A 12831-nucleotide genomic window follows, 5' to 3' on the forward strand; every position below is an offset into this window, starting at 1 on the left:
CTAATTGTAAAACTTCACTACTGACTTTGGTTACAGTTACAACTTACTCGTATTCAATTACTAGCACTTTGTACCATCTTCTGGATGTTGCAGTAAGTAACTTTGAATGAGAAATGAAAGGAAAACAAATGATTACACTTAAGTTTTATTCATTGCTGAAATATAATCAACTACTGACTTCTCAGTAAATAAAGTGATAGAAATCTACTAAAACTATCATTTTTCTTTAGAAGAAAAAAAAAACAAGGCTTGACAGGGGTATGAACATTTCAGATGTGAATAAAGTGACATGATGTACTTAAAACTTATTTTTCTTTAGAAGAAAAAAAAAACAAGGCTTGACAGTAAGAATATGATTGCAACTCAGCAAAAAGTAAAAGGTAGAAGGGGTTAAGTATAAGATTGGCATGAAGACTGATTGGGTTACACACATAAATACATGGAATATTACATTTGTTTCTATTATGATAGGTCCTTGTCTTTAACACACCGTGAAGTACTGTAGAAATAATCACTGCTAAAAAGAGCATACAAATAACATGAGATAAACATGTGTTACAGTCCACTTGTTTAACCTGTTTTCAATCTCTTGGTATAAAAGCTAGTAATATCTCAAATAAATGAAGTAAAGTGAACATACTAAGCAAGGCTTTTTGTAAGTTTCTTCATTTTGGCAGGAGAGGGATCCTTGTAATGCTAATTACCAGCAACTTTGACATTTTATCTATATTTGATTCAATCACTAGGGAATATAGAGCAACCTTCAAATCAAGTTTAACACTACAAACTTCTGGGGATATACTGAATAAACCATCACATACTGTAGGAGTGATTTCACAACCTCAGCAAAAAACTTGACCAGAGAACAAACATGCACTGACAAACTATCAACAAAGGTCTTTGTCCCCCTGTCCCTACTCCTAATAAATGCACTTTACATTTTTAAAAAATCCTCAGAGCCTTTAAGTGAACAACAACAAGACAAAGTACACGGCAGAGACGTTTATCATACAGCAAGAGGTGTAGCAGGGATTCTAGTTATGGGGAAGAGAGATACATTAGCAGGTCATTTCACCTAAACTTGTCTATTAACTGCACAGTGTCAGCCAAGCATAGTGTCAATGCACTTAAGGGGTTAATGAACCTATGGAAACAGTCACGTCTTTGAAAACACCTTCCAATATAATCTGGAAGAATTTCTGGTGATATTTTATAGGATGCTCTACAGTAGTTGTTAACACACTCATTCTAATAGTCAGCAGAGTAGATGTCAACAGAGACATGAGGCAAATTCTCCTAAAGGCAGCATGTGCCTTTTCAAGTCCCTTTTTTTCACACCTTCCCATTTAAGAAATGAAATATCCCTCTTGTATGCCACTCTGTTTTCGATACCAGGATGCTCAATATCTGTATGGTCCCTGTAGGTATGGCATCTCCTCCTGACCCTCCTGGGTCTGTCTCTCTCCTGGCCTCTTTGAAAGCTTCAGCCTCTTAGCATCTCCTCGCTGCAGTCCTTTAGCCTTGCGGCGGCAGGATACCTTGTGCCTGTGGAGAAGTGTTGCATTCCAGAAGCGAGTGGAGCAGCGTCGGCAGGAGAAAGTCCCCTTGGCACGATGGGAAGCCCGATGGATGAAGGCTGCCAAAGGCCTGTGGGACTGCTTCCCACATACGCTGCACCTTAGTCGCTCCTGAGTGGTCGAGGCTTTTTGTGGGTGTTTTACTGCCATGTGGACTAGCAGTCCCGCTTTACGGGAAAACACAGAATTGGGGCACATAGGACAGCCAAAGCGTTTCACAGGGACTTTGAGAGACGACAGGATCTGCACCTTCATCCCCCCAGTGTTGACAAGCTTATACCCACCACCACCTGATCCTCCTCCTCGCCTAATTGTCAAACGAAGAGAGCCTTGTTTTTTATTCGACTGCCCTCTTATTGTACAACTTATCTTTCTCTTCTTTCTGCTTCCATCGAATCTGACTAAATCTTGGGATTGCCATTTATTTTCCCTCCAATCTTTCCTGTTGGACTTTTTTTTTTTCTTCTTGTGTCGTCTCATGTCATCCTGTGATAACTGGATGCTGCTGCAGTCAAGGTGTTGGTGGGGCTGGGTACCTGGCTGATGATGAGAATGATGGTGGGAGTGATGAAGATGATGATGCAGATGATGATGTTCAGTGGAGGGCAGTTCCGTGAGGGGCTGGAACGGGGCTGTGGTGTGAAGCGTACGGCTACGGGATCCAGCTGGATATATGTGCTCTCCTTTCACCCCGGCTGGGGAATGAGGGTGCTGGGGGGCCATGATTGTTGAGTTTGGAGGCAGAGGCTGCGAATAAGATGGAGCACCAGAGGCTGAAGAGTGGGCTGCATCATAAAAGAGAGGAGAGTAACCAGCTGGTGGTTGTGGGGGTGGCTGTTGGTGGCCATGAGTGACAACACTAAGACCCTGCCCTCCATGGGCTTCTGCAGAAGGAGCCATCTGTAGCAGGGCATTGGTGGCAGCCTCACTCTCTGATGCTGACTGATTAACATCACTCCCACCTCTGTTGTCTCCAGACCCACTGCTGCCTTCTTGAGGGTTAGACGGTTCAGTGCGGGTCATCCCATGCTGCGACTGCCTATGTCGAGTGAGGCTATTAGAGTAAGCAAATGCTTTCCCACACACCTCGCAGCAGAAGAGCTTTTCACCTCCATTTTCATGAACCGTCTGGTGATGGGCAGTCAGATGGAAGTGATGGCGGAACGACTTCCAACATATAGCACAAGTGTAGAGTCGAGGAGGAGTTGGGGGCTGTGGTTGGGGTGGGGGTGGAGGTGGCTGTGGCTGGGGGTTGGTGTCTTGAGGCTTGACGTCTTGAGAGTAGTAATAGGAGGAGGTGCTTGGTGCTTGGTTTTGGCTCCTGTCTTGGGCCACGCTACATTGAGGGTTTGGGTTAAAGCTGTTAAGGTTCTCCGCAGCTGGTGTTGTGGGCACCTCTTCCATCTCCCCTTTCTGGTGGAGTTTGCTGTGCCTCCTGAGGCTCTGGGAGTAACCAAACTCTTTCCCACAGATGCTGCATTTGTAATTCTTTGCCCCAGAGTGGACTGTTTGATGCTTGCTGAGGTGGAAAGCCTCTCTAAAATACTTTCCACAAACAGTGCAGTGATGGGGCTTTTCTCCAGTATGGATGCGGTCGTGCCTGCGTAGGGTCTCACGACGTGCAAATCCCTTACCACAGACACTGCAGAGGTGAGTGCGTGGGAGCCCACTGGGACCCATTCTGGGGGTGTATTGCCTACGTTTGGGGGCCTGGGGTCCACCAGGTGCAGGATCTTTCTTAGCTCTTGGTTTGCGGGGACGTTTTGGTTTAGCAGTAGGATTCTGTGGGTTGCTGCTCATAGCCTCCTGGCTCCCCACACCTCTGAAATTCTTATCCATACCAGATGTTGATGATGGTGAGCCCAGAGGACCTAAACCAAGACCACCTAGAAGACCTCCTATGATGTCTCCCCTATCATCCCCTCTATTTCCACTGTTACTAGCCGCTGTTATAGCAGAGATTGCATTATTGACAGAGCTAGTGACATCATCCTCTGAGTCATCCAGTAGAGAAGAAAGGGGCAGGTGTGGCTGTTGCTGCGGATGGTGGTGCTGGCTGTGGCTCTGTGAGTGTGGATGCAGTGTTGGGGCCAGGGGTGCCTTTCTCAGAGCTGGGCCCGCCATCCCACTTCCACAGGGGGAGGCACCAGAGTAGCATGGAGATGGATTACCTTGAGAACGGTGGTCATCATGGTAGCCTGTGTAACGATTCCGAGAGTAGTCAGTGGGGTATTTACCATCTGTTCTGTCCCTGTCATTTGAATTCCCTCCCCTTCCAGACTGAAACAGACCATCACATCCTAAACCTGATTTTGGTTCTCCTTCCCCCACAATGATTACACCATCTTCTTCCTCAGTTTTCCCATAAATAACCCCTCTATTGCTCTGATAAGTTCCCCCTCCTCCGTTACCTCCTCCTCCACCCCCTCCCCCGACTCTGTCCTCACCATCAGTTCCTGTCTTGCTGCCCCTTTGTTTGGGTCCCCTACCTGGCTTGCCGCAGGTGCCTGAGGCAGCATGGTTGAGTAGAGAGGTGCTCTCACGGAAGGCACGACCACAGGCAGGACATCGGAATGGCTTTTCCTCATGTATCTTCTCATGGCGTGTCAGTGACTCTCTACGATTAAAAGCCCGAGAGCAGGTGGAGCAGCCATATGGGCGGGCTGAAGAGTGTATAACACCATGTTGCAGGAGATGCCCTTTTTTCTTAAAGCCTTTGCCACAATCAGGGCAATGAAATATTTTGTCTGGGCTAGGACATGAATTGGGTGGGGGTTGGGTTTCTTGGGTCGAATGGGGAAGGCTTGGGTCAGGCTGTGATTTAATATGAACAGGGTTTGGGCCAGTAGCGCTAGTATTGCTAGTACCTGCTGTGGTTGGCTCATGCATGCGCATATGCCTGCGAAGGCTTGAAAGGTGAGGGAAGCTTTTGCCACAATCTCCACAGCTATAAACGGGCTCTGAATCAGAGTCTGTGGGGTTGGGCTGCATTGAGCTCTGGTTATCAGATTTAGAAAGGTGAGAATCATTAGTAACTAGTACTGAGGCAGCAGTGGAAGAGGGAGCAGAGGAGGAGGAGGAAGAAACTACAGATGATGATGAAGATGATGAGGCAAGAAGGGATGACGGGTCACCACCCATATTTGACATACCAACCCCACTCCCAATTAAAGCTGGGGGCTGACCATGACTAAGCCCTCCACCATTACTAGTAGTGCTGGGATTACCACTATGGCTGTTGTGGCCATGGTTGCTGGCACTATTGCTAGCGCTTTCAGATTTTCTCTGTGGCAAATAGCCGGCCATAGCTTTCTTCCTTCTACTGCTACTGCTACCGCTACTACTACTTCCACCTCCACTGCTTTCCCCTTTGCCATCATCCTTAGATAAAGATAAATGGAGTGGCAAGGGCAGGGGCAAACCTGCTTCCTGTTGCATCAGAGAAGCTATTTGATTTGATGAGAGTACAGGGATGCCCTGGAAGTCAAAGCCACTCAGTGATGAGGGCTGGGAGCCTGGATGGAGCGGGTGGTGGTGAGAATGAGTGTGAGGATGAGAAAGGGCGTGAGGTGGAAGCTGTTGCTGCTGGGGAGGCTGCTGTGGGCCCTGCTGTGGCTGGGGAGTGGAGTGGCCATGTGAGTGAGAAGAATGCAAAGCAGGAGGTGAAGAAAGACTAGTACTAGGCTCCCCACCTGTCTGACTTAAACCAATCCCTAAGTGGTTATGTGTTCCCTGTTGAACAAGAAACTGCTCTAAACTAGCATTAGCAGGCACCCCAGAAAGGAAATACTGATTTGCAGCTAACATGCAACTAAATTGTTGGTGAAGACTCCGTGCATCAGACTGGGCCCCAACCAACTGGTGTCCCAATGAGCTGACTGCACTGCTGCTAGGAGGATTATTAGAGGTGGCCACAGAGGTTGAAGGGGAAGGAGAGGAAGAGGAGGGACCAGATGATGCTTGGGGGACAGAGAGGCCGGGATGCAGAGGAGGAGGGGGTGGAGGTGCTGATGTTACTAATCCTCCTAATCCCCCAGCGCTTCCACTACTGCTACCTCCCCCAGCAAAGTGCTCAAAGCGGCCTACACCTGGGTGTAACTGCTCCTGTGCTAGTGCTGCCTCAGACGGGTGGAAAGAGCGCAGGAACTGTGGGTAGCCTGAAGAATGGCTTGAGCTGCTGCTGCTCATCTTGCTTGACTTTGAACGAGAGCTCTGAGATGAGGAAGGCTGTTGTTGTAAAGGTGGGGGAGGAGGGGCACTCATCTTGGCAAAAATGGAGGCAGAATCAGAAAAGGCGTTACCTCTAGACCCCTGCAGGGGGCCCAAGCCAAGTCCAGACAGAAGAGCTCCAGAAGACTCAGCCTGCTGCTGCTGCTGCTGCTGGAGTTGATGCTGGTGAAGTTGCACTTGCTGTTGATGTTGTAGTTGTCGATCTAAACCAAGGCCTTTGAATTGGTGGGCCTGGTGCCCACTTAACATCTCTATAATGTCCAGATTGTATTTTCCAAATTGGAACATTTCCCACTCACTGGCACATGGGGGTGCGGGGGCCAAACCTCCAGCGCTAGGAGCAGAAACAATGATCCGACCGCTGACTGGTGACAGTCAAACTTTACCCAAAGGGTGAGGTTATGATACTATATTTTCCAAAACTACTTGAGCGTCTTAAAACTTAAGTTCGTCTCTCCAGATAGTTTACTTCTGGTGCTGCTACTCCCTGTTGATCATCCACTGCCCACACTCTACTTCCAAAATGAGTGGGGTAGCCAGGAAGATGAGTTTATGATCAAAGGGTAAAAGTGTCTTTTTAACAGGTAGATGAGTTCCACCTTTTCAAAATTGCTTAGAATAGTTTTAATTGAGAAGCAGTTCAAATGACTTCTTCTTGTTTCCTTTGAGAGTTACTGCGTTGACATTTTCATTCATCTAAGCAAGAATCCTCATCCGTGTTCAGCCAAGAAGTTCCTACAGCTGGAAAAAACAAAATTCAAAAAGGGATGATAGTCATAGAGGGGAACAGGACCATAATTCTGAATAAAATCTTAACCTACTGCCCATTAATAATTTAACTTATAACAAGTGTCCCATCCATTAAAGTGAATCTATATGGACAGAAACCCAAGTCTGTGTTGTAACATTACAAAACATAGAGATTTTTGTCAATGGCCCACATTAGGGGATATGACGTCACAATACTTATGCTACTTGATATATTAAGTGTTAGTTATCACTTGTTTCTTGTTCATGCTGTAATATTCCTACCAAATCTTTTTTTTTCGTGAGCCAATTAGCCCCTAAATTTAAGTGAGAAATGTGACCAATATGCAATTCAATTACTAGTCACACTGAAAACATTTTCCATTTATCTAAGCTGAAGAAATCTCTTGCCAGATCATTTTACTTTTACAGCCACTTAAACAGGCTAATAAACATATGCAATCTCTTATATTTTGTAATAACTTACCATGATGTGGTTCTGCTGGAAGGAGGCAAATTGTCAACATTCTTACTGTCTACACAGTGAGAATGCTGTTCATAATAGGCCTCAGTCATAAAGTTGAGTTAGTGGTGAAAGGATGCATTGACCTAATTTCCACCAATGTTACATACCGGCTTACCTAACCCTTTAACCCCTTATAACCTGCAGAAATTCTTCAATGTACAGTATCTCACACTGTATTTTTGTCCTCTCAGATGACATGTACAGTATAAATACAGTGTATATGTGGCTATTTCTGCAAGTACCAAATGTTTATTGAGGAAGAGCTTAAGACAGAACACAGAAGGGTGTGGCAGCACTGCATGAAAAACCACATTAGACAGCAGATGCCTCGCTTTTGGTTAAATGCAAGTGTGGGTATATAACTGATTATTTGGGTTCTATCCCATAATACTTACACAGGTGGCATCAATGCTTCATTTCACCACTTGTGCTGTTAGGAATTAGGGGTGGACCGATGTGTATATATGGGACCGATATACATTTGCAGTAAAAATGAAACTTTCATACAATCAGTGATCAAATAAACCTAAGTACAGTTTCCTCAAGAACTGATCTTCAGTACAATTTTCAGGTACTTTGAGTATTTCCATTTTCTGCTACTTTGTACTTCCTCTCCACTATAATTTATTTGATAAATTTAGATACTAGTTACTTTGCAGATTCAGATTATTCAGTGTTTATAGGCTATTAATTGTGATGTGTTACCAATCAGATAGTGTTGTGGGCGGGACATTGTGTGAGAGGATGCTGTATCAGAGCCAAAGTAGCACATTTTCAATTGGTTCATTCAATTGACAATCTGATACTGATACTCGGAAAATTGTTGATAATCGGTCTACCCCTATTAGGAATTATTAACTAGTAATTAACACCACAAGGAGTCTGAAGAGTTTTACTGGTCTGCATTCTGGGTTAACAGAAGATCCACTAACACATACAAAAAAACTACACAATGCATTTCACAACTTACCTGCAGTCATTAAAATGGATTGATTATAAAAATTCATCAAATATAATTTAATTTCCATTCAGTTTAAGATATTACTCAGCCCTATGAATCTTTTTAAGTCCTATTTCTGCATACCTTAAATTGTGGGAAACCTTTTTTCCTTTCCAATATGAAACTATTCATTGGTCATTACTGTGGGACTGCAAATCAGAGAGCATAACTAAATGTTTTGAAACGCAGGTCAACCTGTCCTGCCAAAAAAAGTTAATTACTTACATTCCGTCCTTGTTTATAACTGAGGTGAGCACATTTTCCTGGCCTAACGTTCACCATACTTGCACTGTTGACCTTTCTCATTTAATTTTTTAGGTTGTTTGTTATCAGATAGTGTCAAAGGTATAGAAGTAATTAGGTCATTAAACAACTATAAGTTAAATTCTCAGCCCAAAATCGATCGGCATATAATTAAAATTACAGTATATTATGGGATTGTCTTTTCTTTCATAAATGTGCTCAGAGGAACGCTAGTAGTGGGCAATCACCTGGGCGTGATTACACATTATCAGTTGTGATTAAACAGATGACCGACCTGTAGATAACAAGTTACATCCATTCATACTGCACATATTGCTTATTGTTTGTGATTCACTATGTACATTAAATCATGTTTATTTATATGTATAGCACTTTGTTAGTGTTTGCACCATCTGGTCAGATACAAAACTGTTTTTGTACTTTCACCCACCATGTGCAGCAACAATGAAGTTGAATCATATCCAATCTTACTCCGACTACCATTAACAATAAGCTAAATCTGCAATTTAAGTACATAAATACAGTTAAATACACTTCTCACAGCTGGAAAAGGCAGACTAGAAATTTTAACTTTCGCCTTATGCATGATTCTGTAACTGCACGACGAAAGGCAAATTGTTAAAGTTGAAATCACCCATTATTCTTCTCGTGAAAAGGCTGAAAGTGGATTGACTAGGGCAGGATCACTCACTGTGAATCTCATTTTGCTCACCTCTCTTCAAATCTTACCTTTTCCTCTAATCGATGCGATGAACGTAGCGGGGAGTGAGCTCCCCTGGCAGATGAGGGAGATAATCTATCGCATATTTGGCTGCCTCTCATTTTAATGTAAATCACCAACCCTGTGAAGAAAGGCAAGGGGAAATAAAAAATGCTCACGTTAACACCAGTATCACCCTCGCTGCACAATGTAAACATGAGCAGAAAGCTTACAGGCGCAAGTAATAACGGATGCACTTGAGGTAGCATCCTGAAATAGTATTGGCTAGCATTAGGAAGAGGAAAAAAAGGAAAACATTGGACGCGCTTGCATGAAAAACTTCACGGTTCTCCTTAGCATCATATTTTACACTGGCTCGGCGTGTTCAGCTACTCGGTGCCTCACGCAATCTAGAAAAAACCACATAACCGCCGTTGCTAACGTTAGCCATCCGTCCAAACCACAATATTATAAGCACGCCGACTACCGTTAACATTACGATGCTAGCGTTAGCATATACATCTGCGTAACCTATATTCGGCAAATGTTTACCTACGCATCCAGTTGCAGAGCACAGTTGCAGATGGATGAGGCCTGTCACGCCTTCTTCTAACCGCCTAGCTAGCTATCGTCCGCTTCCATTTCTGCGTGCTGTTTTCCAGTCGTTAGCCAGAGCCATTTTCACTGATGCTGAGCTGGGTGAAAGCTTACACCGTTCCCCGCAGAAACCAACGCCGACGGATAGCGCAGCCGCCTCCTTCCACATTTGATTACGACAATTTGTGCAGACAGAGAGCTTTAGCTAAAGCTTTCGACGGCCGAGAAAAATTTGGGTGGTCGGTGATAATATTTTTGGGTAAAAGTGAGTGACGTGTGCTCTCTTAACATTGGTCCTTTCCGGCCCTTGTAATATTTCCGGGTAGCACTAGCGGGGCTCACGGGCGGTTGTGTCGGGCTCACAGCGGATTCAGTTTGGTTAAAGGGGGGATCCTCTAATCCTCCTCCACAAAGGTCACACATTCACACAATAAGTGCCCATGTCACTTCCTCAACCCTCTGTCCGATTATATGTAAAGATACCCGGGCTTAGTGGGAGGTTGATCACTTTTCCCCAGGCTACACATAATGGCTGATGCCTACAGGCCTATTGTACCATATGAATATGATATCTTCAGGGTATGTTCGTGAAAATACACAACATTAAGTGAAAAAGTGCAGCATAAAGTGTGTTGTTAAGGCATTTTCACTGTTGTTGTTTTTGTCCAACGACATTTAAGTACCTTGAGTCTCTTATATTTTAGTTTAGAAAGGAAATGTTTACTAATTATTCAATATCTTATTAAAAAGGGTTATTAACAGACTATATCCTCCTATGAATATTATATATTCAGGCTATAGTCTGCAAAAAACAGTCTGAAAAAGTGCATTATAGATGATTTTCATTGTGTTGTTGTTTTTGTCCAACGACAATAAAGTACCTTGAGTCTCATATTTTAGTTTAGAGATAAAATGCTTACTAATTGTTCAATATCTTATTAGAAAGGGTTAATCACAGAATATATCTTACTTTGAATTAGGCCATCGTGTATTTGTTTCTATCACTAATGTACTTGTACCCAATTTTGCTATTATCATTAGGCCTGCTAGTTTGTTTTTACCTATTTATAAAGGAACTGTGTTACTCTGTCCTTTTTTTCATTGTTTTAATTGTATTTCTTGTTCGTAGCAATGTTTTGAAAGCTATATTAAGTTGAATTATGAATTATATGAGTGCTCATTTGAATATACCATCATTATAATAACCTCTACATCAGATATAATCTCTAATATGTGTGTTTAGAGGTTTAGATAACAGGTTTTCAGGGTTATGAACCCAAGTTGGTTTGCATATAATCAGAATTAGTGGTGTCACGATATACACTTCTCAAAATTACTTAGGGATATTGGGATATGGGTGCATATATGCATGTGCATGGAAATGCAATAAAAGTCACAAAACACGATAACCATGATATTAAAAAACAACATACTTATATCATGTTAATAATACACATATAATAATATCCTGTAAATAATCCAATGCAGATGTTTGGCTGTGTTGGTCTTTTGTTTATCAGGTCATCTGGTTCCCTTTTCGCTATTTATTAAAGACTCCAGCTCCACCTCCCTTCACTCGTATTCCTCCCTCAACACAGTAAACAAAGTTAAACATAATAGCATTATTCTTTGCAGATTTTCCAGAAATATCACAATGATGTTGTAAACATGAATTTATTTTACCACGATAACCGTGTTGTGAAAGTCTGATCAGAATGATAAATGTTCCACATACATGTATATGTGTTACAAGATATGCATGGTGTATGCATGAATAAGATAGATGATTGAACATTAGTAGGTTTATTGTAATAAATAAAGCAGATCATATTTAAAAGGACATGTATCTCCTTGGACAGTCTACCTAGTCTTGTTCATTGTTTCTCAACCTGGGGTTGTGAAATCATTTCCAGGGGTCAGCAGATGGTTGTGGAGATTAAAGTAATATTTTGACAGGGGAATAGTTTTTTACATAACATTTCCTGTATCAGTGATATGATTTGCCTTGAATTTGTGGAGTGTGCATGCACATGAGTTCTGACTGGAGAAACAAACCTCTTTTTTCCTTTCGGCCCTTTCAGGATGTTGTGAGTTCACAGAGTACAGCTTTTGCACACCTGAGGATCAACAGGTGTGTAGGAGAAGTCCTAGTGCTGGGGTCACCATTTTTTTCTCAAAAAGGTTGAGAACCACTAGTCTAGTTTGTCTGGATATCGTATAATCTGTAACATAAAATGGTATTCACAAAGAACTGTTTCATGAAACCGGGACCTTGTAATTTCATTTATCTCTGGTCTCTTAGTCACAAAAACATCCATAATTCTTGGCTGTAAAAACAATTATAGTAAAGCTTGTAACTGGTGTACGAAATGCATTTATGAACACAAGACACACTCATTTCTCAAGGCCTACGATTACTCTCGTCTATCCCAACAACAGATCTATACAACTGAGCCGGTCTAAAAGTGATCAGCCCTAAGTCAAGAAACTCCATTTCCAGATCAATGAGATGATTAAGAAATATAGATATGAGATATGATTTGTGTTCTTCCTTTGATAAACGTCATGGATGACTCGAGAACTTACCCTCAGGCTACATCGTCATTTTATCATCAAATACTTCTTTCATTCAGTCATTTTAATCACAGATGTGAATAATTTCAGCTCTGATTTTTAAGGATGGTAATCATGCCCGGGTTAGGATGCTAATCGTGTGCGCAGAGCTCTTAGGACACAGAATCTTTTACCAGAAAGCCTTGACGCACACACTCTCATTTGCAATTTGAATAGTAATTCGTCTTTTCTGGTAATTTTGCAGTCTTTCTCAGCTGTAGTCAGTGTCATGACCTGAGCGAAATATGCGAAAAATAGGTTTTTGCTTGACTTAGATGATATATGATGCATGTATATGAATGGTGGCAGGTGTTGAGCAGTTTAGGCAGCTTATTCATCCATGATAATATCAGAGAATAGTCAGATGCTATTGCTCTGCTGTTTTCATGAGGGCTGAATTATGAAATGTTGAGTGAAGGCTTAATGCAGGTTTTGCCTCAGAGCTGAGCAGCCACTGAACCTCCTGGTGGTGAAATGTGCAAATTACAATGATTGTAATGCATCAGTGGCAGCCACTGTCTAAGTCAAACATAATAATTTTTTGTTCTCTTTGTGTTCCTCCTGTAAAAATTATATC

The 12831-nt window shown here is 42.6% G+C and overlaps 1 protein-coding gene across 5 annotated transcripts; it reads right to left on the reverse strand.

Annotated features, from left to right (window-relative positions):
- Positions 1-127: 127 nt before the first annotated feature.
- LOC311259938 (uncharacterized protein) lies at positions 128-10005 on the reverse strand. 5 transcript variants are annotated; one of them, XM_084357373.1, is made up of 4 exons: positions 9597-10005; positions 9074-9186; positions 4067-6548; positions 128-3775 (listed from the first exon to the last, which is right to left on the reverse strand). In XM_084357373.1, the coding sequence occupies exons 3-4, from the start codon at positions 6093-6095 to the stop codon at positions 1401-1403; spliced, it is 4404 nt and encodes a 1467-aa protein (XP_084213499.1). In that variant the 5' UTR covers positions 6096-6548; positions 9074-9186; positions 9597-10005; the 3' UTR covers positions 128-1400. The 5 variants fall into 5 exon arrangements, with proteins under 5 accessions (XP_084213499.1, XP_084213500.1, XP_084213498.1 ...); XM_084357374.1 differs by having other exon boundaries at positions 5879-6548; positions 9597-10001; XM_084357372.1 differs by having other exon boundaries at positions 128-6548; positions 9756-10005.
- Positions 10006-12831: the final 2826 nt, after the last annotated feature.

The sequence above is a fragment of the Pagrus pagrus genome, assembly GCF_965226575.1.
Source record: "Pagrus pagrus genome assembly, chromosome: 7".
Lineage (NCBI taxonomy): Eukaryota > Metazoa > Chordata > Actinopteri > Spariformes > Sparidae > Pagrus > Pagrus pagrus.